Genomic DNA, 26,823 nt, shown 5'->3' with positions numbered 1-26,823 from the left:
GGCTTATTTTACAAAAAACACGATGATTAAATTTATAACACATACACATACACAGACTCTTTAAATATTAAATGCAAATCACTTTTCAAGTCAAAACTCCGCATCACCCGCAGTCGAACAAGCGTGTCTATCGCGTCGTGACGTCAGCGCATAGCGCGCGAAGCAACGCAAATTTAAAAATGCAGTGAAACTTTATAACGCTGTAACTTCGGTAATTTTGACCCGATTTTGATAAAACAAAAACTATTATTATCAGCATAAGTACACAAATTTAATGCAGTATGTTTAATAGTCATATTTTGATGTGCTGGTGTGACTCATTATGGCAACGAACGTTGGCCCAAATATTGGGGTAACAAATTACATAAAGGTATTTTCAAGGCCCTTTTTCCTGTGTTCAAGATGAAGAAAAACATTGTGAGGATGTTCCGTACTTGTCTGAGAGTATTTTTTATTAAATCTTGAAATAATGCAAAGTTTCCAGCCGGCATTTAGCAAAACCCCTGTCTGATTTCTAGAGGAGACCGTTGCTTAGGAGTGGGACGATGGAATATGTAGTTTTCCTCTGGCCAAAGGTCGTAGCACCCAGTTTAAAAATAGCCGTGAAGGTACAGAAAATTGATTGATAATGATTATTTATATCGTAAATTAATCTTCCTGATGAGGTGTGTCGGATTAGCAGCAGAATAAATATATGTGACAAACATGACTCGGAACAACAGTTTGTGTGAAAATGGCTAGAGTCTTTGTCATTGGTCTGTTGTGCTTCTTGGGGCTCGTTCAGGTAAATATCAATCTTGTACATACATACATAGATAAAGTTACGCCTTCTTCCCATAGTAGGTAGACCAGATAACACCACCCGGTACCATCCTTACAAACCTCTTTTGCTTCATTCAAATCCATACATACATATAAAATATCAAGTTATTCTCATTGCGGTAACCAGAAACCAGAGAACACCACTTAGTACGATTCTTTCAAACAATATTTTATCAATTTTGTAATTTTCCGAAGTCTTTTTAACCGGTGTTATTTTCCATTGTTAGGCAAAGGTCTCCCCCAAACTCAACCACTGGTCTCTATTCTCGGTCATTACCTGCTAACCACCCACATAGGTGTCCTTATCTTCGTGCTAATGTTTTCTTACCCTACCTCGAATCTAGTAATTAAATACTTTAAAAGTAACAGCTTGATGTTTGAACACTACGGCAATCGAACGTAATGTTAAAATATTGTTGTTTTGATAAAGGTAGCTAATAATCGTTGTTTTAGTAATGTGGATTGAACTTTTGCTATCTCTAGTGTTGTATTATTAATCTAGTCTACTAAGTATTTACAATCGTCACACTTCCTGTTCGTTAAACCGGAAAAACAGGTATTACCAATGGAAAATTGTGGCGCATTCTTACGTCTAAAATTCAACTGAAATATAACGGAAATCTTGAGTTATTGCATCAGATGATGCTTTTAAGCCTTTTACAGAACTTCTTTCACACCAAGTCACCGATGTAATCGTACTAAAATTAACTCAACGAAAGTAATTTTCCGAAATGAAACAAGCCTCAAGCTATAACTCATTTGCCCTCATAATAAAATAAATACTGTTTGTCCAATACATAGCCGCTTCTAAATAAGTTTCATAACTGACTGTAAACCAGTGTTTTAATACCGTATTTTACATAAATAAATATAAATATTTTTGGATATCTCACACACAGTCATGTGATTGCAAACTAAACAGAGCATGTCACCAGATAACTGATAAACATACATACTTATATAGATAAATTCACAATTATTTTATTTATATTAACAGAAAATAAACCTGACATTAAATCCACAGATTTTTTGATAATTTATATTTTTTTAAACAGGGCGTTCCCAGTGATTCCGACTCACAACTCGATTATATCGAAAACATCCGTAATGGTAAGTAATAATAATCTTTATGATAAAATAGATACCTAAATGGCTGATAATAATTAAAAATTAATTGGTCATCTAGATAACAGTAATTATCACCTACCGACCGAAATACCTTGTGTATTTTTATTAAAATGGTGTAGAGAAAAAATCAAACTCTGTCTTCGTAATTCGTCGGAAAGATTCAATACGATGTCACAATATAGTAGTGCTGTAACACAACAAAAGTACGTCATTTAGCCTTTACTAATTCAGATATCAGAATTTGTTCCGTAGTATAAATAAATAGCTACATCTGTAAGCTAAATCTCATCCAAATCCACAATCGCCAATTTGATGCAACCATTTACGTAGCAGTAACTCTTAAATCTCTTCAATAATTTCGTGAATCATGAAAAGAAAAACAATCATCCCCATAAACTTCTGCCTATTGCAACAGTAAACCACATGTTTGGTCTTGATTTCCAGCGGATTCCCGTATCGTGAGTGGTTGGGAGGCAGTGGAGGGCCAGTTCCCTTACGCGGTGAGCCTGCGCATGGTGGGGCCCAGCGGCGGCGTCGGCGCGTGCGGCGGCTCCATCCTCAACAACCAGTGGATACTTACTGCTGCTCACTGCCTAGCTAGGTACGGGAAGAATAAAAGATACATACAAAAAAGCCATCACTGTTCCATTGTTGGTCAAAGGTCGCTTATAGAAAGGGTCGAGAGAATGAAAGAATGCTGGCTAACTGCAGGTGCAAAGACCTTGTTTCTCTTTGAGAACTGTTTTAAAGAATTTTCAAGCAACTTACGATCAAGTAATTATTATGTTGAAAGTTTACACCACTTGGTTAGAAGACAAATAATGGTCACCGAAAGTTACTTGCATTAGAGGCAATTATATGGAAAAGAATAAAATTCTCAGGTTTTAGATAATATTCAATAAAGACTAACGATGTACATAGTAAGCCTTATTTCTCTGCATAGAACTTAGTTTCGTCTTCTTTCATGTATCTACAGCACCACCATATTACGTATATAATACATATTTTATTCTTCTTTCCAGACGTTTCTCGTGGGTAGTCCGCTACGGCGTCACAAACCTGACTCGTCCGGACTACATCATAGAGACCACAGAGCGGTACATCCACGAGGGCTACAACCAGGCCTCCACCGCCGTGCAGACCGAAGACATCGGCCTTCTGAAGGTCAACCATGACATCCCTTACACCAGTAAGTGCTTCATGAATGCAATTCTTTAGAGTGGTCTTTTTCGGTGACATTATTACGCATTGTTGGTGTTGTATGGCTCAACAAAACGTGGAGCTCTTAATAATTCTACTTTCCGGTTATTGATTAGATGAGTACCTATTTTGCAATGTGAGAATGACCAACAACTACGGCAATAGATGACCTTGACGTGACGAAGATATCAATACATAAGACCGAAGAGCGCTTGTGAAAAAGATCCTCTATAATGTCTTTAAACACGATCAGATAGATAAACATTTACGTATTTACCAAGGTCGTTGATAACAAATTCATAGCTGTAGCTTTGGGGTTAGCTATAACATAGAGCACTTTTACTTTGGGTTTAATATTTGATTCTCTATCCGTTACAGAAAATATAGCCCCGATCCGTCTTCAGAGCAGCCAGCGCCGAGACGTCGAGTATGGTGGAGTGCAGCTGACACTCAGTGGATTTGGAAGAACCAATGACTGGTGGCATGGTAACGTTTCTTTCTACCTAGATATATCAACGACAGAACCTAAAACATTAGGCGTTCACTACTGCAATAAGAAGTCTTAGGTTTGAATCCCACGAAGAACAGATAAGTATTGAGGTATCTAAAAGCTGGTTGGTCTAAAAGCTATGTCCAATTAACATAATTATGTTATAGAGCCACCCGGCGACGCAAGATAAATTATTTATTTGTGCAGGAGGTATACATATGTACGCCATAAATAAACTCATACATACCTACGCTCCAAGAATAAAAAAGGTAAAATTCGTTTGTAAATAAATTCACAGTATAAGGATGCAAGTGAAAACTAAAATTTTTGATCTTGACTTGACCAGCTCTAAAAAAGTACCTGGACTCATAGTTTGAACCACTACAGCTGAAGGTCTTTTCCAGGTGGTTACGTGCCCGAGATCCTGTACTGGGTGTACCAGCGCGGCATCACTCAGGAAGACTGCTTCACCTGGTACCCCAACAGCCAGGTCATCAAGGAACAGACAATGTGCTCGCAGTACTTCAACGACACTTCGCAAAACGCTTGCACGGTAATTCACTTGAGTTTCTTTAGCTAGTTATAGCAATATCTTGTGACTTTTGTGACGTAAATTTGGCTAAAACGGTGGTGCAAATGAAACTAGGCAACTGCTGGGAAGATATTTTTAAATTGCGCGTAGAGAACCATCTTACACTCTGCATTCCATTAGTCTTTTCTATAAGCCTGCAAGCGGACAAAGGCGAGTCTTTACATGCTCTATGGCAAGCCTAGTTGAAGTTATTGCCTATTTTTATTCTCACTCAAAACCGCTACGCTATAGAGACGACATGATACGAGTTAGAAAAGTATAGAATGATTTCATAATACAATTCCCCGACTGTCGGTACACCTAAGTACAAACTTTATACTAGTTTTACAGTCACGGGAAATGTACAGTGATTTGCGAATTCCATTCTCTTTTTGTCTTCTAGGGTGACAGCGGTGGTCCATTGACATTGATTGACATCGATGGAGAAATTACGCAAGTCGGCCTCATGAGCTTTGGTGCCGCTGCTGGTTGCAACACACCTAACCCACAAGGTAAGAAAGGGCATTAAGATTGGTAGTATATCATTATTAAAGTATGCGATACTTAGGATTAAAAGAATGCAAACATACACTCGGCAGAGTTTTCAACAAAGCTAGTTAGCGCCTTACTTCTGAAAAAACTGAAATGAAGCACACAGAACAATAAGTTTACTCATCCTAGAAAGTATTTAAATAAAAGCCTGTTTCACAGTTCATATTTAAGTGTCAGATAACCTGTCTGCTAAATAAAGTCACAGAAATGTTGAAACTGGGCCTTTACCCCTTAGCTTTTTCTTGCTGAAGAACGAATTTTAGGGCTCAAGAAATACCCAGATCATATCAGCAAAGTCTTGCAAAAAGGTCAGGTGCGTAGTACTCGTAACCTACGGTGCTGTATGACAAAATGTATGTATGTTGTGATTGAAGCAAAGGAAGTTTGTGAAGATCGGACCAAGTGGCATTATTTAGTCTCTGCCTACCCCTTTTATGTATGTAGGTTACATTTAAGAATTTACGTAGGGTTATACGCGAAGTATTGGAAGTATCGCGTCCTGGCCACTTTATGGTGACTGTTGAAAGAACATCGTCAGGTCTTTATTCGATATGCCCAAATGAAAAGCCGGAACGCCTAGCCGGCGGGAGAGCCCGACAGACCCTCGCTTCCTCCCTGGAGCGGGACATGCAGTAATGCATTTTCCTTAGGAAAAAAATAAAATAAAGGGTAGTTATAAGTAACTAGCTGACCCGTGCGGCTCCGCTCGCGTGAATGATTTTTTTTTACTAATACAAAGCTTAATTATTTCTTAACAACAAAATATGCTTTTTTTCACGAAAAATATTCTCAAAATTATTTATATCTCATATAACTCGCGCTAAAGCATATCTGCCATTAAAACTGTTGCCATGACAACGGAATTTTGTTAATTCAATGTCATTATAATATTGATTATTCGCGACTTCGGTGGCGAAACCTGAATTTTCCCGGGAAATACGTCATTTTCCCGGGGTAAAAAGTAGCCTATGTCCTTTCTCGGGTATCAAACTATCTCCATACCAAATTTCATGCAAATTGGTTCAGTAGTTTAGGCGTGATTGAGTAGCAGACAGACAGACAGACAGACAGACAGACAGACAGACAGAGTTACTTTCGCATTTATAATATTAGTATAGAAGTATAGATATAGATTGTTATTGTTTTTTAATAATAGCAAAAGAGGAAATCGTTTTAATCCAATTGACGCCATTGCGACTCCGGCTTTGTCCGGATTAAACCGCATCACGTGTGTCATTAAATACTTTCACACAATCGACGTAATTAGGCCAGAATGTAGATATTGACGAAAATAAATGATAAGCTGTACAAGCGAATTACATTTTTAGTGAAATTATCTATATAAGTAATCAAGATTGTGAAGAATATTGAAATAAAAAATACGGACTCCAGGGCTCTCAAAAGGAACTCAGAGTTGACATAGCTATCGTTTCCATTAAACTGGAGTCCGTATTTTTTTTTTCGTTTAATGGAAACGATAGCTATAGCTATGTCGACTCTGAGTTCCTTTTGAGAGCCCTGGAGTCCGTATTTTTTATTTCGTTTAATGGAAACGATAGCTATAGCTATGTCGACTCTGAGTTCCTTTTGAGAGCCCTGGAGTCCGTATTTTTTATTTCGTTTAATGGAAACGATAGCTATAGCTATGTCGACTCTGAGTTCCTTTTGAGAGCCCTGGAGTCCGTATTTTTTATTTCGTTTAATGGAAACGATAGCTATGTCAACTCTGAGTTCCCTCGGTCATTAAATAATCATAAATGCGAAATCAACTCATTTTCTATAGCAATATTTTCGATTTTCTTTTATATGATTTATCTTGTTATCATCCGGTAGCTGTTACCGGGTACGAAATCAGCTTGATCTGATTTTAACCACAGACTACTAGCATCTAATGCCCGAATACTGAAATGTAATTCTAAAGAAATACTTTAAACATTTGGGTACGTTACCGGTCGACGATGATGAGGAGAAATACTACGACGCAGTCCCTTTACACATTCCTTTTGACTTAATACCCGCCTTTACACACACACTCTATCGCACGTTCTTAGGAGTGTACAGGATTACGCGCGGGAAAGCGCGATTGTTGTTTCATGCGCGATTGAGTGCGTGTGTAAAAGGTGCTCTAATATTTTCATTCAAGAAGTGACTACCTGGCAATTGACAGATTGTTTTTTTAATTAAGTGTTTTGTTTTTTACCAGGTTTCGTTCGCCCCGAGTACTACCATGACTGGATTGAAGAGCACACCGGCATCAGCTTTGACTGGGAAGTTGAAGACCTAATCTCATCATAGATCATAGATCCAGAAGATGAAAATAAATGTGGAGTAATATTTGTAATTTATGTATTACTTCATTTAAAAAAATAAAACATTGTTTTTTCTCCGAATTAACGTGTATTATTTTAAAAACAATTTCAACACACCCCATGGAACAGTTGGCTGAAATGGCCAACCAAACCTTCTCTGAGACAGAAGTCTATGACCCCTAATTGAAGACTGCCAGTCGGCGATTAATTCAAATATACTTGGAAAAAGATTTTACCACACCTCACACACAAACAAAGCTATATTCGAATTTGACGTCTACGCAGCATTTGCAGTTAATGTAATGCAAAATGCATGTTGCAACAGTCTTGGAGGTCCTTTTTTTAGGTGGCTAATGCATTAAGCACACCTGTGTCAGAGCTCTGGTTGGAGTGCAGGGATATGTGGGTCCCTCCCGTCATGAGGGCCAGGCATAAGTACCCACTAAACCGCCATGTGTGTCCTCATGACCGCTTGGCGGCGTGCGCCGGGAAAACTGCAGAAGCAGGTACAACTGCAGAAGCAGGAACCTGAGAGACCGTTTATTTATTTACTTTCGTTCACATTAATCGAAATTTATTGAATTTCTTCCATTACCATATTAATCTTTCACTAACACAGCTGCAATGACTACTATTTTAGTCCACCATCAACGTCACGTCTCTTATCTGATAATGTTATTGTTATTTTTAATGAAAAGTAGTAGCTTATCACGTAAGTAACATTAATCAGTAACACGTAGATAATATTATAAATTTAATAGATAATATCGTAGCTAAGCTGATATAAGACAATTAAGTACATGGGATTTCCATAACTTCTGTATTTTTATACATAATTATCGTGATGTAGGTAAAATGTATAAACAAACAACTTCGCAATGAATGACTTGAAGGTTCCATACAACTATAAATACGTACTTATATAAAGGGACTTTACTATCCACGCAAACAAAATAAACACGTGGCACAATATTTCACTGCGTCGTTTTGCGTCAAATTTTCCCGAACAATTAGCTGAAACGATTACATTTGATAAATAAAAGTCATACTCACATAGATTTTCAAGTGTACTTCTCTCTCCTTCTTCAGCCACAATCGGCTTTCACCAAACGAATTGAAGACGATAAAAAAAAAGTATCCAAAGCTTAAGCTGACATTTTTTGGATCACAATCGTGAGCCTTTGTCGGTTAGTTAAGCATTTTCACAGTGAGACCGACTTTAATGCTTCGACAACATCTACTTTTTAACTAAGAATACACACAGAACCATCAATGGACCACGGTACCATCATACGAATTCTTTTACGCTGATCGTGCACACAAACAAACCAACCTTAAGGTAATATAGCGAGAAGCAAAATCTGACAAGAATAGGCCTCTATATCGCCGAGCTAATACTCTAATTATTGTTTTGTATACAATACTTAAAGCTATTCAACCTTATATCCCTCTATTAGTAAACTTGCAATGTTAACAATATACTGACAGTAGCTACACATATTGTTCTTAAAAGCAGGAAGAAACGTATTAACCAGCTTATAATTGTTTATCGAACACATCGCCTAATTCAGAGCTGCCTAATTAATGGGTATTTACATAAGGGAAAAACCCAAATATGCTTTGCCCGATTACCGCTGGTAAATGTACAATCTTGGTCAATATACGGGGAAATAAACAACATCTGTAGTATATTTTCATAATCTTTCCGTTTACTTAGATATTTGTTATCATTACAATAAATTAATGACGTTGGTTCTTTATTGTGACCACGTTTTAGTATTTCCCGGGACGAAACGTAATCTTGCCAAGGGTATTTTTTTAAATTATCGTTATATCAAATTAAAAAGAGCTTAAGTAGTATCTGAAATAGGTACATTTAATGAAGAAGATTGTATACAGAAATTACCTGACAAACCCAAGCCCCCGTTTTGCCCATAGCATAATCAAACAACTAAGTTATCTTTGAAACAGTAATTCAAACAGTTTATTTAATTTGTATTGATTTTTTGTTTGATCAAAGAACATCATTCATTCTCCATACACTTTAAAATGCCAAACGCGGCAATATTTCGAAGCTCGACACAAAGCTAGAGCTATTCTTCACACATTTGGATGGCTATCGCAGTGATTCAGCATCTATGAAACATGCTAGTCTAACTCTCCATCGGAACAGTTGCTAAAAAGAGCATTTTCGATAACACAGTCGACACCCTTAGTTTAGTTGCACTCCTTGTCTTCTCAACTATTATCCTTGGACTAAATACAGATTGGTTGCACTACAAAAACTCTATAATCCCATTCACTGGTTATTTTAGGATTCTTAAACTCTGATAAATCAATGAAACGTCATAAACCCCCGATAATTCAAGAATTAAACATTTATCTTCATCGAGTTTATCGCGTTAATCCGCCACAATATTTACATATGTAGTTATAATAAATGCAGCGGTAATCGTTAGATGGTGTTCATTCAACATGGTTGCCGCGTATCTGTTTGGACTACTCTTTGCCTTGGGCTATGCCCAGGTAAGTGGACTAAATTATTATGTGAAATTAAATTACAAGTGATAAAAGTGTTCGCTATTTAGTTTAATGTTGCTGGTATCCTCAAGGAAACGCTGTCGTGTGTGCTTACGCTTTCAATTGGCTTGAAGAATTCATAAGATTTATGTGTTCTCAATGAAGAAAGATTATTCGTCTGCTTAACGATATTCAACCCTTAAGCAGCATGTTCATTTCGTCGGCATCAGAGCGTACGGACTGTAAGGATCTGTCACTTTGTATAAATTTCTATGTCACTGAAATGCCGATCCAGTGGACGCAGTACCATAGAAATCATTACAAAATAACGAAACTGTACGATCCATACGTTCCGATTCTGACTCAGTGGACGCGCAACTTAAGGGATAGTAACCGAGTACCGACGCAAAAATTAATGTTCACAAATGTTTCCCGTCTTCTTTGACGAACCTTCTAGAAACTTGTTGCTATTGAAATAATATTCCTAGGTATTGAGCTTCTCAATTAACGTAAAATTATTTCAGGCAGGGCTTCTCAATCATCAAGCAGTTACTGTTGAGGAGTACCGCGACTGTAAGTAACTACGACACTATCTATACACTACATACCCACAGCGCTGGACGAACGAATTGTCAAAGGCCTTCAGCTTGACTACTTCTATCGCATTTGTCAGTAACCTGTTTCACAAGCTCTAGATTAAACTAATCAAATTAAAGTCAGCCTTTTGACAGACTTTTATTTTTTTAAGACTTTTATTAGAGGCGCCCATAGCCAGTTGCGCTCAGCGGTCGGTAAACGATCCGTGGGTTAAGTAACCGTTGGCGCGGTCATTCCATAGATGGGTGACCGCATAGTGGTATTTGAACTGGGCGTCTCCATGCTTCGGAGGGCACGTTAAAAGTCGGCCCCGGTTGTTGTCTACTAAGATAACAGACGTTAAGCCACGTCAAAAGCCTCTCGGGCGGCTTGAACAACTTTGACACCAGGTTGACCAGTAACCATACGACAAACAAACATTACTCACATTACTCATTTTTATAAAGTAAAAGAATATATAGCCAGATTATTTTTCCCAGCGGACCATGCAAGATTTGCTCCTCGCATCATAAGCGGCTGGGAAGCGGTGGAGGGACAGTTCCCCTACCAAGTCAGTATCCGTATGATCGACAGCTTCGGAGGAGTCTTCGGCTGCGGCGGCACCATTATTCACAATAAATGGGTCCTCACTGCTGCCCACTGCCTTGCCAAGTGAGTACACACTAATGAATTTAAGAAATACTGAACAAAATACATCATTCCACCTCATAAAATCAGTAATGTGATTTTCTACAATCGTTACGAGTATCGAAAGTTTGACATTTGGAATGTACTGCTAAAATAGTTCCTAGAACACCCGCTAGAGGCGCTGATCAGATATTCATACAACATTGTCAAAAGCTAGCTCGGAGACGACAGTTAATTAGAGGGAACTCGCGTCTTAGAAATCTGTCATCTATCACTCACTGCAAAACACGATCAAAATTCAGAGATCTTATTTTCTTCTTTGTCCTCAGCCGTATCTCGTTCGTGGTCCGTTTGGGTTTGTTTGACCTGACCCGGCCGGAGTACATTGTGGAGACGTCCAACAAGTACATCTACCCTAAATACAATGAGATCGCGGCTGGAGTACAGACTGACGACATCGCCCTGCTCGGACTTGACCACTCTATTCCATACTCCGGTGAGCTATATTCTGCAGAGTTTTAGTGGTACAAAAAACCGTTAATACCGCTACAAAATGTTATTAATTGGTTTGCAACCTGAATCTTACCCACGCATCCCGATAATATTATAAATGTATGAATGTTTGTTTCTTTTTCACGCAAATACTACTGAACCGATAACGGTGAAATTTGGTATATAGGTAGCTGGAGACCCTGAATAACACATAGGCATTTTTATCCCGGAGTTCCCGTGGGATCGGGATTTACGCGGTAAGGTTTTCCACGCGGACAAAGTCGCGGGTGGCCTCTAGTATTAAAATATGTGCAAGTAAGATAGATACAATGACTGGATTTTTTGCCGCGAAAATTTATACAGAATGTAATATAGTCGATTGCCAGTTATGTAGAGAGATGTGGGTATCATAGAGAATCTTATTTAGGATGGTGTCCAGTTCCCTAAAAAGTTAAAGTTTGGACACCATCTGTCTTACTACCCAATACTATTACAATTTGAGCTCGAACTGTTCCTCCAACCTAAGAAAAAACCAGTTTGATATATATTTAGTTCGTAACCAATGTGTTTTGTTTATACAGCTAACATCCAGCCCAGCCGCCTGCAGAGCAGTGCTCAGAAGAACAATGACTACTCTGATGTCACCATGGTCGTCAGCGGCTTCGGACGTACCAACGAAATCGGATCAGGTCAGTACTATAACTATCTTGTGCTATTAACAAAATGGTCAACGAACAACGGGAAATCCCCTTACTTTTATAGACCAAATAAGGGTTTTGAAATTAGCCTATTTCAGAGTTTCACCTATTTCAAAGGTTCTCCTTTGAATTCCCAGTCCGCAGCATTAGTTGCGTCTGGCCACCCAATGAGGTTCTTCCATTCCTTTTTTCGTTGTTGAATAGCACTTATGAATTCTGAAATCAATTTGACTGCCTCTATGGCGCATTGGTTTATTTGGTTGATTGGTTTCGTGGGTTTGATACCCACACGGAACAATTATTTGTGCGATCCACAAATTATTATTGTTTCAGTTCTGGTTGTACTTTGTGTCCGTTGTTTGTATGTATGTATGTAAAAGTCCTCGCGACACAAGAGCAATTCTTAGTGCGGTAGTCATCTTTTAAAAAGCAAAGCATAGCAAAGCAAAAAAGCAGTAATTACTTAAATTACTTTAATATTTCTGTAATATATCTTTTTCTTTTAATTTATTCCTACAGCCGGTGGACAAACTGAGGTCCTTAGATGGGTGTTACAACGAGGATTGTCTAATGAGGAGTGCCGTCGTTATTACGCAATCCTTGACCTTATCCAAGCCCAAAGCATCTGCTCCAGATTCTTCAATGTCACTTCGCAGTCTCCTTGCACTGTAAGTCTTTACTTTAAAAACAATTAGTTATAAATACAAAATACATTTATACATAAATACATGTAAGAGGAATTTAACTTATTAGGTCGGGGAAAAAGTCTTTTCGCATTATAGTATGCATGAACTTGTAATAAAATGTCTTTGGCTTCAAGAATCACAAATGAGTACACGGTTCATTAGGTTTCTTTCAGTGAGCTCGGGATGTACCTAAATATCGAGCTTTTTAGTGTAGAGAAAAGATTTTATTGCAAGTTCATACATACTATAATGCGAAACAAAGACTTTTTCCCCGACCTAATATTTAATAGAATCATTTTTAACAAAATGCCACTATTCGCGTTTCCTTCGCAAGATCAAGCTGTCTATGCAAACGCCAGCGTCGCAGAAACAAAAGGATTGATTGATTATACTTACTCAAAAACTAGTGTTATTGCTTGCTAATTGATAACAATAAATTCAAAACACTACCAAACTATTCATTTCTATAGTAATATGATAACATTTGTACTTTCTCCTCACAGGGTGACAGCGGTGGTCCTTTGACTGTTGTAGACCAAGACGGAAAGAGCACACAGGTCGGAGTCGCAAGCTTCGTATCTGGTGCCGGATGCGCCAGCCCTATCCCAGCTGGTACGTAGTAATACACTGGTCACGTTTTTTATGACTAGTGATGTCAAATTAGGCATGATGACTACATTAATCGATCACGAAGCAGCTAATATATATTTTTTTTCTTTGTTTAGGATACGTGCGCCCTGGACACTACCACGACTGGTACGTTGAGGTGACCGGAATCAACTTCGACTGGGACAGCTCCTTCCCCGACCCAGAATCTGAGGAGTCCAGTGAATCTAGTGAATCCAGCGAGTCTAGCGAGTCCAGCGAATCTAGCGAATCTAGTGAAAGCAGTGAATCTAGCGAAAGCAGTGAATCCAGTGAGTCCAGCGAATCCCAGCAATCCAGCGAGTCTAAGGAATCCAGCGAGTCCCAGCAGTCCAGCGAATCTAAGGAATCTAGCGAGTCCCAGCAGTCCAGTGAGTCCAAGGAATCCAGCGAGTCCCAACAGTCCAGCGAATCGAAGGAATCCAGCGAATCCCAGCAGTCTAGTGAGTCCAAGGAATCCAGCGAATCCAGCGAGTCTAATGAGCCCAGCGAGTCCAGCGAATCTAATGAACCTAGCGATCCTAGCGAATCTGAAGAATCTAATGAGCCCAGTCAACCTTCCGAGGAGGACGTCCCTGACGCCAGCGACGAAGCTGATGATGAAGACCTCAGAGTTCACATTGTTAACTAAACGGCCACGTACACCTGCTGGAATTAATGTGGATCCTTCATACTTCAGTGTAATTTTATCGCATAGTTCCACTTAAATAAAAATTACTAAATTATTATCACTGTGTCTCAATTTTTATATGCTACCCACTTGCCTGCTTTCTCTCTCTGTCAATTATTATTGCATGATACGCTCCGTCATGCGTCAGTACTACGAAATTCAATTAGCAATCTTGCAAAAGGACGCCGTAGGGTTTCTGATGTACTTTAATATAGAAAAAAAATTTAAAAGGATATTAAATGTTCAAGGAGTATCACTTATAGGATTTAAATAAATAACACTTTTGGAAATTAAATTAACCTCCCAAATACCAAAAACGTCTTGTCATCAAACATCAAAGATCTGATGCTCGCAAAAAGTAGCTCTCTACCTACTTTCAGTCAACTTCAGTGACAAATATCCACCACGTTATTTTTGAGGTAAGTAGGTACTTTATACTTGAATAAATGTAAGGAGATCTCAGCAATACAACAATATTTTTTCTTTACTCTGAAGCCGAAACACCCCAAATAAAATTTAATTTAAAAAGTTCGAAACAGAATAAAACATTATGAAATTATGAAAACTCACGTGGTGACAGGCTACGAAAGTATCCCTGTTTTTTTAAATAAAAAAAATATTTGGGAGCGCTCGCTCGCGGAGGTGCTTGCGTGAAGACAGCGCGAGCGCACTTCACTGCGCTATCGCCATGTCGCATTAAGCCTTGCAGGCGCCAATAATAAAGTAACCAACTTGATACATTTTTATTATGTTTTTGGAAAAAAATATAACATAGGGTAAAATTCGTTTTAATCGACTATACTTATTTCTGATTCTGTACAAACTAGTTTCGGCTAAGTGTATACTAAAAATAATGTCGTATAGCTGACTAGGGTGAGGGCAAAGATCAAGCGTTGTGCACTAATAGCTCTATAATATATAATTAAAATCTATACTTTAATAATTATTATATAACCACTGAACATGACTAATCAAATTTCTGTTCTATTCTTATCCTACAACAACATATAAATTGATATCTCTACAAAAACCCAAAAATCCCATTGACTAGTTATTTTAGGACTTTTAAACTCTGATAAATCAATGAAACGTCATAAACCCTGATTATTTGATGGACAAAAATTTAATCTTTTCCCGCTGATCGACATATTTACATATGTAGTTATAATAAATGCAGCGGTAATCGTTAGATGGTGTTCATTCAACATGGTAGCCGCGTATCTGTTTGGACTACTCTTTGCCTTGGGCTATGCCCAGGTAAGTGTCCTGTGTGTTTTTTCATTTAATTTTATAATAATAATAAATTAAGCCCATGACTCTCCCAATTCTGGGCAAGGGTCTCCTCCCTTGATGATGAAAGGGTTGGGTCTTGAGTCCACCACGCTGGCCAAGTGCGGATTAGGTTTTCATTTCAACAAAATTAATAATAGTGCAGAATTTGTTGTTAAATATTATTCGACAAACTGCGCTGCAAACTATCGCTAACTGCTTTTAAGCTCTGGTGGTTTAGAACTTAAGTTTTGATGATGAGTATGATTTTCATCGGTATTCTTGAACGTACTATCAAGAACAACATTAACTAATCATCAGTCCAAAGTGACTTAATCGTAAATAGTTGTATTTTTTACCGCAAATTGCCGAAATTGCGCCGTCTTCCTTTCACCCTATAATCCTTTCTTCTAAAATACGTGTTTCTATATAAAAAAAATATCTTTATAATTAATTTCAGGCAGGGCTTCTCAATCATCAACCAATCACAATAGAACAGTACCGCAATTGTAAGTAACTATGGCACTTTTATATTACATATTCTACCATGTTCAGATAATAACTCCCCACTTTAAACTACTCATAAATGGTTTAAAATGGGTGTCAAAGTAGGTCATGTGACTGTGTACTAATAGCTAAATGTCTTTAATTAACTTTATCTATCCAGTATCCCAAAAGGTAATGTTTGATTTCATCAGCTTCAAATATATTTAATGAGCTTAAGACCTGTTTGCCAGACTATTTAAAATTCCTTTTTAAATAGGGCGAATTTAAAAAGGAAGGCCCTATTTAAATAGGACTTTTACACGAAACCTTTCCCGGGAATCGATGATAACTTTTAACTGCCAACTTGTCAAGTGTAACCTGCGCCGAAACGTTAGGCATTCCAAGGTAAAATGCGTCTTCGAGTTAATTCCTGTATCGTATTGTGTATTATGCATGAAAATCAGACAGACGTGGCGTTACACTGGCGTAATAAAAAGTGAAGGACATTATATCCAAATTGTCGTTTTCAGCTGACCAAGCACGGTTTGCTCCTCGTATAACAAACGGCTGGCAAGCGGCTGTCGGCCAGTTCCCCTATCAAGTTAGTTTACGAATGGTCAACCCAGTTGGGGGAGTGTTCTCTTGTGGCGGTTCAATTATCCACAATAAGTGGGTCCTCACTGCTGCTCATTGTCTTGCCAAGTAAGTACACAATTTTTCTAACCTATACTGTCCCAATTGTTTAGCAAACGTCTGCTCTGCAAACTCCAGTTTCGATCGCGATTGTCGGCGAAATATCCAGATGGTTTACAAGACCCCTTATGAATTAAATAAAAAAATGAAAGAACAAATAGCAAAGTCGTGCCGCAGCGTACAGAGACGAATATACGATTACGTCCTTGAAAAACAGGGAACGTATAAAATAAACAGCTATTTTACAAATAAGTCAAATGAGCTACTCTTTATGAAATGTCAAAACCGCTTTTAGTGACTTGACTGACTTTTTCACATAGAGACTTCACAAGACTAGTATAATAATACACTCAGCGGCAGAAAAAGTGGCCCAAGCGCTTATCGTGAATTTGTAAACAAATTAAGTAATATATGAAAGATATATTGTTGTAAGTAGTTGCGAAGTGATCTGTTTAGTGTTATGAAGTGTTTAATTTGAGATTAATTTAAGTGACGGATGACTTTTTCTAACAATGTGTGTTAGAACTGAATTCAGTGTTGATTCGAGAGGTCAGTTGAATTCTGTATTTTGAAATATTGCTGCACGGAAACGATTTTCTTTATGATTTTTATTGATTATTGGTCTATTTAGATTTTAGAAAAGATTTGAAGATGCCACTTACTGCTGAACAAGTTAGCTTAGGTGGTCTTGTTGTCCGATCAGGGCCATTACCATTGAGAGGTGGCTGCATTTTTCAATGTATCGCGTACCACTTTAAGGTCTGCGATTAGGAGGTATCGTGAGACTGGTCTCTACACGCGGCGACCAGGAATTGGACGAACACGATGTACATCCGCAAGAGATGACCGATTTGTTAACCTCGAGGTGCTGAGAAACTGCTTTCTGACAGCGTTTGAGATTCACTAGAGGCTTCAAGCGGCACGCGGAGTCATTCTTAGTGAACGGAACATGAGGCGAAGGATAAAAGAACGTAATTTACAGGCAGGAAGACCAACCCAAGTACCAGAACTCGAGAGACACCATCGAGTTGCGCGATTACGATTTGCTCGTAAACATGTGAATTGGCTATCGACCAATGGAGCAAGTTCTTGTTAACTGTGATGAGTGCTGAGTAGCATTAAGAGCACCAAATGGTCGTGAGAGAGTGTAAAGACGCCATTAAGGGCGGTTTTTTCCCAACACAACACGTCAGACGGTCAGTTACAAAGGTAGGTCTGTTATGGTATGGAGAGGTGTATGTTTGGAGGCACGTACGGAGCTTGTCATCGTAGATCAGCGCCTAACAGCAGCCGGGTACATTGAAGAAATCTTCCAAGACCATGTTGTACCACTTATGGATTTCATTGGTCGGGAGGATTAACTCTAATGCAGTTTAATGCGCGCGCTCATAGCGCCCGCGTTGTGGAATCGCACCTTGCTGATATCGGGATTCAAAAACTGGCTTAGCCTGCTCACAGTCCAGACATCAACCCCATAGAACATGTCTGGCACATGCTAAAAAACAGTGTATGCGCACTGCACAACCCACCAGAATCACTTGGTGAGCGAAGAACCGCTCTAGTCAGAGTGTGGGATAAAGTTCTTCAAGAAGTAATTAAAACATCCTCCAAAGCATGCCAGAATGCATGCAGGTCACCATAAATGCTAGAGGAGTTAACACGCGGTGTAAACTAGATTTTTTCTTTGGTGCAGAATTAGGTTTTTGCAAAAACTTTCAGTAAGCGATTTCGACAAAAGCTGTATTTTTTAATTTTTCCTATTTTTGATTAAAAATTACGACTATTTAGTGTTAATTGTAACTAAACTTGTGTATAAACTGTTCAACTAATAGTTATAGCCAAAATAGTAACCATATATTGATATTCTAAAAAGTTTTATCGTAGTTTTGCTTTGGGCCACTTTTTCTGCCGCTGAGTGTATTTGTTGTGATCAAATGAGGGATTAATTATATTCCTTTTGTTTTTAATAATTTAATAAAGTATTGTAAAAGGTAATTAACATACCTCAAAATTAAATGTTAAATGGAGAACTTTGCTAAATTCTTCGTGAACCTATTAAAATGCCCTATTAAAAAATATTATTTTCTCTAAGCCGTATCACTTTCGTGGTCCGCTTCGGTGTGACCGACCTGACCCGGCCTGAGTACATCGTGGAAACGCCACACAAGCACATCCATCCCAGATACGATGAGATTCTCGCTGGAGTGCAGGTTGACGACATCGCCCTGCTCGGACTTGACCACTCCATCCCATACTCCGGTGAGTTTCTATGGAAAAAGCGTGAAATTGCCGTTTCGTATACACACATAATATCACGCCGCAATATTCTCTGAAGTTTCGTTATTAACAATGCTTTAGTACTCCTATAATGTTTTAATGGTTTCTTATGTTGTACAAATTTTGTAAGATATAGTAGTTTAAATCGTAGTTTTTATTGCTATGACACGATGTACCTATTGTGTTATATTTTGTTTAATTATCGTGTGTTTCCAACGAGCAAAAATTTAATTATTTTGTCACATATTTTGTTTCCAGGTCGTGAATTGTTGTGATAAATGACGTATTTCGTTTATTTCTACAGCTAACATCCAGCCAAGCCGTCTGCAGAGCCGAGCCCAGAAGGACTACGACTACGCTGGCGTCACCATGTCTGTCAGTGGCTTCGGACGTACCAATGAAATTTTTGAACGTAAGTATACTCTATAAATACTGTCGAAACTTTTGATTGGAAGGACTACAAAAAACTATTATAATAATCCACTATTCCATTACTGAGCAAATGTCTCCCCCTGGAATGAGGAAAGAGTTAGGCTTTGAGTCCACCACGCTGGCCATGTGCGGGTGAAGGTCTTTGCATGCAAGAACTGTGTTAAAGAATTGTCAGGTTGCTTCACACTGTTTTCCTTTACCATTAAAACAAATGATAATTATTTCTAATGGCTGCTACACACAAGCTGCGCACAGCTGTAAATACCCAAAATTACCGCTTAAATGCTAGGAACAAAATTAAATGATGGACGCCGGCAAGCCGCGTAACCCGACGGTACATCCATCGGCCATGCCGCCGGCACTGTGTGTAGCAGCCATAATACACACTAGTAGTACGAAAATGACTTGAATCAAAAAGTATCTTTACACATACGCTCTTTCGCGCGTGAAACAACAAAGGAAAGAGCGCGCGTCGCGCTCTTCTGTCAAACCCGCGAAGAAAACGTGTATAAATGTAATCCTGTACGCTCCTAATCACGCGCGAAAGAGCGTGTGTGTAAAGGCACCTATTCACTTTTGTGGGAGTTGCAGGACACTAATTATCTTTTTTTCTTCATTAGCCGTACAGTCGACGGAGGTCCTTCTATGGGTATTACAGCGGGGACTGAGTAACGAGGAGTGCCGCCGTTATTACTCTAACATAGTTCAGGACCAAAACATCTGCTCTCGGTTCTACAACGTCACTTCACAGTCTCCTTGCGTTGTAAGTCTCGTAATAATTCTTCTTTAATATGTTTGTAACTGTCGGGACAAGATTTGCATGGGATTGATCGGATCGAAATTCCCTCGGGAATGGAATCAAAGGGATGAAATTGCTGAAACCCGGACGAAGTTGAGGGAGTCCGCTAGTTTTGGATATTTACTGGTACAACCTTATTGTTAGTAAAATTGATTTCGCCACAATATTTTTTGTTCTTTGCATCAGCAAGTCAAAATATCAAAGTAGTTATACTGACTATCGTATAAACCACATTGGGAATCTTTTAATGATTAAAAGGAGTGGCCGTGGATTTCTTGCCAGCTCTTCCCATATAGCTTTACAACCTTACCAAACTAGTAATAGAGTCAGTTATTGGAAAGTGAATATGATTTGTTTTTTATTTGTGTGAAGGAAACGCCAAATACCTTTAAACATTCCAAAATCTATCTAATTATAATGTTTCTTGTATCTGCTTAGTTCGGAATCAAATAACCGTGTGTAAGTTGTCCAATAATATTTATTTATTTATCTGTCATTCTGTTCGTAGGGTGACAGCGGTGGTCCACTGACCGTTGGAGACAAGGACGGAAAACGCACGCAAGTCGGAGTGGTCAGCTTCGTATCTGCCGCTGGATGCATGAGTCCTATACCATCAGGTATGTGCCTGTTGAATCGTTTTGTGCATTATATTATAGTTTCCAACCTTGCCAAGTATTATTGCAACGAGAAAAGAGCCTGCGTCACTAATAATACAAGTTTTAAATTTATTATATTTATTTTTCAGGATACGTGCGCCCTGGACACTACCACGACTGGTTCTTCGAGGTGACCGGAATCAACTTCGACTGGGACAGCTCCTTCCCTGACCCCGAATCTGAAGAGTCCAGCGAATCTAGTGAATCCAGCGAGTCCAGCGAGTCTAACCAGTCCAGTGAGTCTAACCAGTCCAGTGAGTCCAGCGAATCCAGCGAATCGCAAGAGTCGGATGAACCTAGCGAATCTAGCGAATCAAACGAATCTAGCGATCCTAGCGAATCTGAAGAATCTAATGAACCCAGTGAGCCCAGTGAACCTTCCGAGGAGGACTCTCCTGATGCCAGCGACGAAGCTGATGATGAAGACGCTTACAAAGTTCACATTGTTAACTAAACACGATCACATATACCCGTTGGATCAAACGCTTTATTAAAATCAAGCCTTTTCATCTAGCATCGATCTAATATAGGCCAGTTCTTCAAGTAACAGCCAAAGTAATAATGACAATTTTGTCGAAAAAATTTTTCGTCAGTTTTACTTTACCCCTGTAACTCGATTCTCTATTACTATCGACTACCGACAACCGACCTGTCATTGAGAAATTTTGTATGAAAATCTGATCAGCGCCTCTGACGGGTGTCGCAGGAAATATTTTGGCAGTACATTCTAAATGTCAAAATTTCGACACTCGACAGTACCGACTGTAGGTACTGAATCGCGCTACTGTACTTTGGCTGATACGAAGAAACTGGCCCTTACAGGTATATAAATAAAAGTTCTAACTGTACTTTCTTATTTCCAATGGGTTGTAACATATCGTGATAAAATATTTTATAAGTTAAATTGCCTTTTATTTTTACTTCCTTAAACGATTGAGTTACAATGTTTTTTTCTTGAAATGTACAAGCTAATTGAGGAAAATGATGTTCTTATCAACTATCTGATATTAAACGCTTGTAGAAATAACTAAGGGCTTGTTTTACAGTTTGTGAATAATTGTCTGATAACCTACATAATAGATAAAATTTAAATTAAACGCATATTATTTTAATGCTAGTGTTATGAGTCCCTAAGGATTTAGGTCTTAAAAAATATAAGATTAGATTTGGATTGAGGCAACCGTCTACCTCTCGATCCAGAAAGAAATTAACTTTGAAATAGGACAGTTAAAAGAAAAGTATTAGCGAAAAGTATTAGAAATGTATTAGCGAAATGCCGAGTGGAAAGTAATTTGCATAGCGAGCATGAAGGGTTGCATTATGAATCTATAACAATACGCTCGAGCCGTTTCACTTTGCTATAAACCGACCCATCAGACCGAATAGACGATACAAAATAATGATACGCTTAACGCATCATCCGTAAAATATCCAACTGCCTCCGTGGCACAGCGGTTTAGGTCGCCACGCCGATACCACTGCGTCGGGAGGTCGTGGGTTCGATTCCACAGGGATCAATTATTTGTGCGATCCACAAATAATTGTTACGGGTCTAGTTGTACTTTGTGTCCGTTGTTTGTATGTTTGTAAAAGTCCCCGCGTCACAACACAACTAAGTGTGGGAGTTGTCTAAAAAAAAATTATATTTTTCTCTTTTTTCATTGTTCGTCTGTTCGAACGAATTGAATAACCCGATGGGCCTAAGCCGAACATGTCTACTAAATGCTTCGGAGTCAGTTTAGTGGTTTGATAAATACTGCGAAACTGCCAATGCCGGCACGTAGTTGTGTAGAGCGAGCCTTACTGCCTTTTTGTAGACTTCTGATTTTCTTGGATAGGTTATTGACAAGAGTGCAAAGATGCATAATATCACGCTATTTCCCGTAGGGGTAGGCAGAGACCAAAGAACGCCACTTGGTGCGATCCTTACAAACTTACTCTCATTCATACATGTTACCATACAGGACAATAACAAGAGGAATTTTTACATATTTAATTTACCGAAATTTATTAAATTTTTTAACTTATCTAGCGGATAAGTTGTCCAATACTTTATCATCTATAAACTTTGAAACAATGCCTTAATCTTCAAAAAAACCATTTTGGGTGTCCCCTCCTGCGTTTGCTTCATATGCCATTTTTAATCACCAAATTCTTGTTTTCCACCATCATGATTATTTCTAGGGTGGTAGGAAAACTTTATCGAAAAACCACTTGTAAAATCACTTTCCTTGTTTACTATACTGAAACACGATTGATTAGATTACTACACCATTCTTTCCTCAAACAACAAACCAATTGGTGGTAGTAAAAAACCCAAAAATCTAGTTATATTAAGGATCCGTGAATCACTATAAGGTAAATGTAATTCAGATAAAGAGACAATAAAAACCCATTATCATCAAATACTTTTGAGTGATAACTTTGTAAAATATTTTACTTATTATTTGTTTTTGTCAGTTACGATTGAGGGGGTCTTCATTCAACATGGCGGCCGGTTATTTGTTGGGACTACTTTTTGTCTTGTGCTTTGTCCAGGTAAGTCATTTTAAAAACCTTTTCCAGATTAGTCTGGATGACCAATTTAGCCCAAATATGTGTATAAATGTATGCACTGTAGTAAATGAGTACCTGGTGTAAAAAACCTTTTAAATAGTGAAGAATTTCTTCAAATGCGCTCTTTAGTTGCAAAGGTATTAACTGTATTTTTTATTTCAGGGAGAATTCATCAAAAATGAACCAAAAACAATTGAGGAGCTGCGCAGTTGTAAGTTTGTACCTAAGACATATCAAACCATTATGTAACATACTTAATTCAAATATATATAACTCAAAGGCGACTGACTGACATAGTGATCTATCGTCGCACAGCCCAAACCACTAAACGGATTAGGCAAAAATTTGGCATGCAGGTAGATGTTATGACGTGAGCATCAACTAAGAAAGGATTTTGATAAATTATACCCCCAAGAGAATAAAAAAGGAGATAAGTTTGTATACAAATTCTGTCCAAAGTCACAACCACGTGGACGAAGTCGCGGGCAATAGCTGGTTTATAATATTACCCCTGTGTATATATAAGAAACAAGATTAATCTAAATTGTCTGTCTCAGCGGAACCAAATTGGTATGGAACCCGTGTCGTTAGCGGCTGGCCAGCGGAGGAAGGACAGTTTCCGTATCAAGTCAGTCTGCGTATGGTCGCCTCTGGGGGAACAGTCTTCCCTTGCGGCGGCTCAGTCATCCACAACAAATGGATCCTTTCTGCTGCCCACTGCCTCGCTAAGTTAGTACAGATCACATTATTAGTAATTAATTTGAATTTATCACCAAAACACACATACTTACATACTTATCTTAGATATAAATGCAGATTTTATTTATTCTAAAAGGTACACCTCAGCCTACAGCCTCTTGCTATGGCAGTCGATAATTGACAAGTCAAGCGCGAAGTTAACCATTAATATTATTTTCAGTTCGAGATGTTGTATGGAGCAAAAGCATCGCTTTTTCAGCTCTCTCTGTCTAAGTGCTCATTCACGTTGACTCGCGGGCGCGGTGGCGGGCGCGGTCGCGAAATATCAAACATATGGCGATGTACCGAAGTGTTCACGTACAAACCGTTCGCGCGGTCTAAGTCGCGGGCGAGCTAGCGGCGTCGCGCGCGGCCCGCGTGGCGCGCTCGCGCCAATATCAAACAAGTGAAGATGTTCGTGTGTGTTCACGTCGAACTAGCGGTGGCGGGCGCGATTCACTCGCGACGTCAAGTAAGTTCAACCAGTTTGAGCCAGTTTGAGCCAAACGCCCGCCTGGCGGCCAACGTGAACACAAATCGCCACGTCCCCGCGCTCGCGAACGCCACCGCGCCCGCGAGTTCCAACGTGAACAAGCACTTAGGCAATTAGAAGCCAATCTTTCATTGGGAGTCTAGCCCATTCTGATATCTCGTTCTTATCTATAAATTATCCATGATCTGCAAGAACAAAATTCACACGTTTACTTATCAACGGACTCACTGTTACCCATGACCCACAATTTTCTTTCATATCTTTCAGTTGCATCACATTCGTGGTCCGCCTAGGTCTGATCAACCTGACCCGTCCTGAGTACATCGTGGAGACCACACACAAGTACATTCACCCTAACTACGATGAGATTACCGCAGGAGTACAGACTGATGACATTGCTTTACTCAGACTTGAACAATACATTCCGTACTCCGGTGAGTGAATATGCTTTTAAACTTTGTAATGGTTTCAATAGGGTCAAAAAGATTCTATAATTTCTTTATGAAATTTAGCAAACGCCACACTTTGCTACGATATACCTATTGCATGTATTCTTTGCACCAATATGTATAACATAATAACTGCCACCATTATCCTCAAACAAAGTTTTTTATCAAATTCAAGACATGATTGTATAATAGTCGTGATAAATAACATATTTTTACAGCCAACATCCAGCCAAGCCGTCTGCAGAGCAGCGCTCAGAAAAACATTGACTACACCGGCGTCACCATGGTCGTGAGTGGCTTTGGGCGTACCAACGACCCGTGGCTAGGTTAGTACACAATTTATTACAAAAAATACAGACAGCTTACATACCAATACAGATACCTTACCGGTCCTACTAATAATATAAATGCGAAAGTTTGTGAGTGAGTATGTATGTATGGATGTTTGTTACTTTTTCATGCAAATACTACGGAACCGATTACGATGAAATTTGTTATATAGGTAGCTGAAGACCCAGAATAACATATAAGCTACTTTTTATCGCGTAGTTCCCGAGGGATCGGGATTTACACGGGAAGGGTTTCCACGCGGACGAAGACCGGGCAGCTTGTAGTTTTCCACATGTTAAAGGCTCTGCAAATGGAGGATGCGTCATTAAATTCGCATGTTTTTTTGAGCCAATAGCTAACATTTGTTGTGTATCGCTAGGTGGAGCAGCATCAGAAAGTTTGCTGTGGGTGTTCCAGAGAGGAGTGGCAATCGAAGAGTGCCGTCAGTTTTACGAGCCTCGCAATGTTATCCAGGAACAGACTCTTTGCGCTGGATACTACAACGTCAGCTCCCAATCTGCATGCCAGGTAACCTTACTTAAATATCTAAAACAAGACATAGAATGTTTCGTGTACCTACATAGTAATTATTACTTAATTAATGTAACGTATGGTTGGTGATAAAGTAGATTAAGCCGCTCCAAGTCATTTGACGTGGCTTTTGCCATTGATATCTACAGTGTCTTTTGAAGCACGGAAACTCAGAACTTAAATCCCACTAAACGACCACCACTCCACATTTACATCCGTGCTAAAGGACCGTCCTCTGTTTCCCCTCATCAGCAGCAGATACCTCAAACTATTTATTTACTAGTGGACCCGCGCAACTTCGCTTCATCACAAGAGAGAATGGGTCATAATTTTTCTCGTTTTTGTAACATATTTACTGGTACTCTGCTCCTATTGGTCGTAGCGTGATGATTTACAGCCTATAGCCTTTCTCGATAAATGGGCTATCTAACACAGAAAGAATTTCTGAAATCGGACCAGTAGTTCCTGAGATTAGCGCGTCCAAACAAACAAACTCTTCAGCTTTATAATATTAGTATAGATATGCTCATCAGGAGAGGTCAGTTATAATATTTACAATTTCGTATCGCAGGGCGACAGTGGTGGTCCGCTGACCATTGAGGACAAAGACGGACAACGCACACAAGTCGGAGTGGTCAGCTTCGGTCACATAGCTGGATGCAGCTCTTCTATTCCCTCAGGTTAATACCAAGCATTATAAACTAAAAGAATTGTAGATGCCAGATAATTTTACGACACCGTAACTATTGCTATTGAACGTACAGAAAATCATACGCTAATTAGATATCAATCCCAATAACAGCAATTAAAACACGTTTTAACATTATTATTACAATACTAATATTAAAACTTTGTTCAGGTTACGTGCGCCCTGGACACTACCACGACTGGTACGTTGAGGTGACCGGAATCAACTTCGACTGGGACAGCTCCTTCCCTGACCCTGAATCTGAGGAATCCAGTGAGCCTAGCGAATCTAGCGAATCCAGCAATCCTAGCGAATCTGATGAATCTAATGAACCCAGTGAGCCTTCTGAGGAGGACTCTCCTGACGCCAGCGACGAAGCTGATGATGAAGACATCAGAGTTCACATTGTTAAATAAACA

The 26,823-nt window shown here is 39.0% G+C and overlaps 3 protein-coding genes across 3 annotated transcripts; all 3 read left to right on the top strand.

Moving 5' to 3' along the window:
- The first annotated feature begins 687 nt into the window (after positions 1 to 687).
- LOC142981889 (transmembrane protease serine 9-like) lies at positions 688 to 14,065 on the top strand. The gene is made up of 17 exons (XM_076128029.1): positions 688 to 784; positions 1,878 to 1,932; positions 2,395 to 2,551; positions 2,973 to 3,139; positions 3,529 to 3,636; positions 4,045 to 4,193; positions 4,615 to 4,723; positions 6,967 to 7,055; positions 7,419 to 7,578; positions 9,477 to 9,598; positions 10,117 to 10,165; positions 10,669 to 10,840; positions 11,146 to 11,312; positions 11,890 to 11,997; positions 12,526 to 12,674; positions 13,196 to 13,304; positions 13,418 to 14,065. Exons 1-17 carry the CDS (start codon positions 734 to 736, stop codon positions 13,966 to 13,968), a joined length of 2,472 nt encoding a protein of 823 aa, XP_075984144.1. The 5' UTR covers positions 688 to 733; the 3' UTR covers positions 13,969 to 14,065.
- Positions 14,066 to 15,134: 1,069 nt separating this feature from the next.
- LOC142981380 (collagenase-like) lies at positions 15,135 to 21,140 on the top strand. Its single transcript, XM_076127267.1, has 8 exons — positions 15,135 to 15,264; positions 15,737 to 15,785; positions 16,293 to 16,464; positions 18,548 to 18,714; positions 19,037 to 19,144; positions 19,785 to 19,927; positions 20,472 to 20,580; positions 20,709 to 21,140. The coding sequence occupies exons 1-8, from the start codon at positions 15,214 to 15,216 to the stop codon at positions 21,071 to 21,073; spliced, it is 1,164 nt and encodes a 387-aa protein (XP_075983382.1). The 5' UTR covers positions 15,135 to 15,213; the 3' UTR covers positions 21,074 to 21,140.
- A 1,912-nt stretch (positions 21,141 to 23,052) lies between these two features.
- Positions 23,053 to 26,823, top strand: LOC142981384 (collagenase-like). Its single transcript, XM_076127270.1, has 8 exons — positions 23,053 to 23,157; positions 23,338 to 23,386; positions 23,733 to 23,904; positions 24,674 to 24,840; positions 25,074 to 25,181; positions 25,565 to 25,713; positions 26,288 to 26,396; positions 26,576 to 26,823. The coding sequence occupies exons 1-8, from the start codon at positions 23,107 to 23,109 to the stop codon at positions 26,818 to 26,820; spliced, it is 1,050 nt and encodes a 349-aa protein (XP_075983385.1). The 5' UTR covers positions 23,053 to 23,106; the 3' UTR covers positions 26,821 to 26,823.

Source organism: Anticarsia gemmatalis, chromosome 20, assembly GCF_050436995.1.
Source record: "Anticarsia gemmatalis isolate Benzon Research Colony breed Stoneville strain chromosome 20, ilAntGemm2 primary, whole genome shotgun sequence".
Classification (NCBI taxonomy): Eukaryota; Metazoa; Arthropoda; class Insecta; order Lepidoptera; family Erebidae; genus Anticarsia; species Anticarsia gemmatalis.
Note: the sequence above shows the minus strand (reverse complement) of the source record. Positions and strands in the feature narration are given on the sequence as shown.

Excerpts from the sequence above, each read along its gene's own strand:
- LOC142981889 (XM_076128029.1), top strand. The coding sequence starts at position 734 with ATGGCTAGAGTCTTTGTCATTGGTCTGTTGTGCTTCTTGGGGCTCGTT. Across the intron at positions 7,579-9,476 it reads CGGGAAAACTGCAGAAGCAG|AATCCGCCACAATATTTACA; the intron begins GTACAACTGCAG and ends GTTTATCGCGTT. Across the intron at positions 9,599-10,116 it reads TTGCCTTGGGCTATGCCCAG|GCAGGGCTTCTCAATCATCA; the intron begins GTAAGTGGACTA and ends AAATTATTTCAG.
- LOC142981380 (XM_076127267.1), top strand. The coding sequence starts at position 15,214 with ATGGTAGCCGCGTATCTGTTTGGACTACTCTTTGCCTTGGGCTATGCC. Across the intron at positions 18,715-19,036 it reads CCACTCCATCCCATACTCCG|CTAACATCCAGCCAAGCCGT; the intron begins GTGAGTTTCTAT and ends TTATTTCTACAG. Across the intron at positions 19,928-20,471 it reads CTTCACAGTCTCCTTGCGTT|GGTGACAGCGGTGGTCCACT; the intron begins GTAAGTCTCGTA and ends TTCTGTTCGTAG.
- LOC142981384 (XM_076127270.1), top strand. The coding sequence starts at position 23,107 with ATGGCGGCCGGTTATTTGTTGGGACTACTTTTTGTCTTGTGCTTTGTC. Across the intron at positions 24,841-25,073 it reads ACAATACATTCCGTACTCCG|CCAACATCCAGCCAAGCCGT; the intron begins GTGAGTGAATAT and ends ATATTTTTACAG. Across the intron at positions 25,182-25,564 it reads TACCAACGACCCGTGGCTAG|GTGGAGCAGCATCAGAAAGT; the intron begins GTTAGTACACAA and ends GTGTATCGCTAG.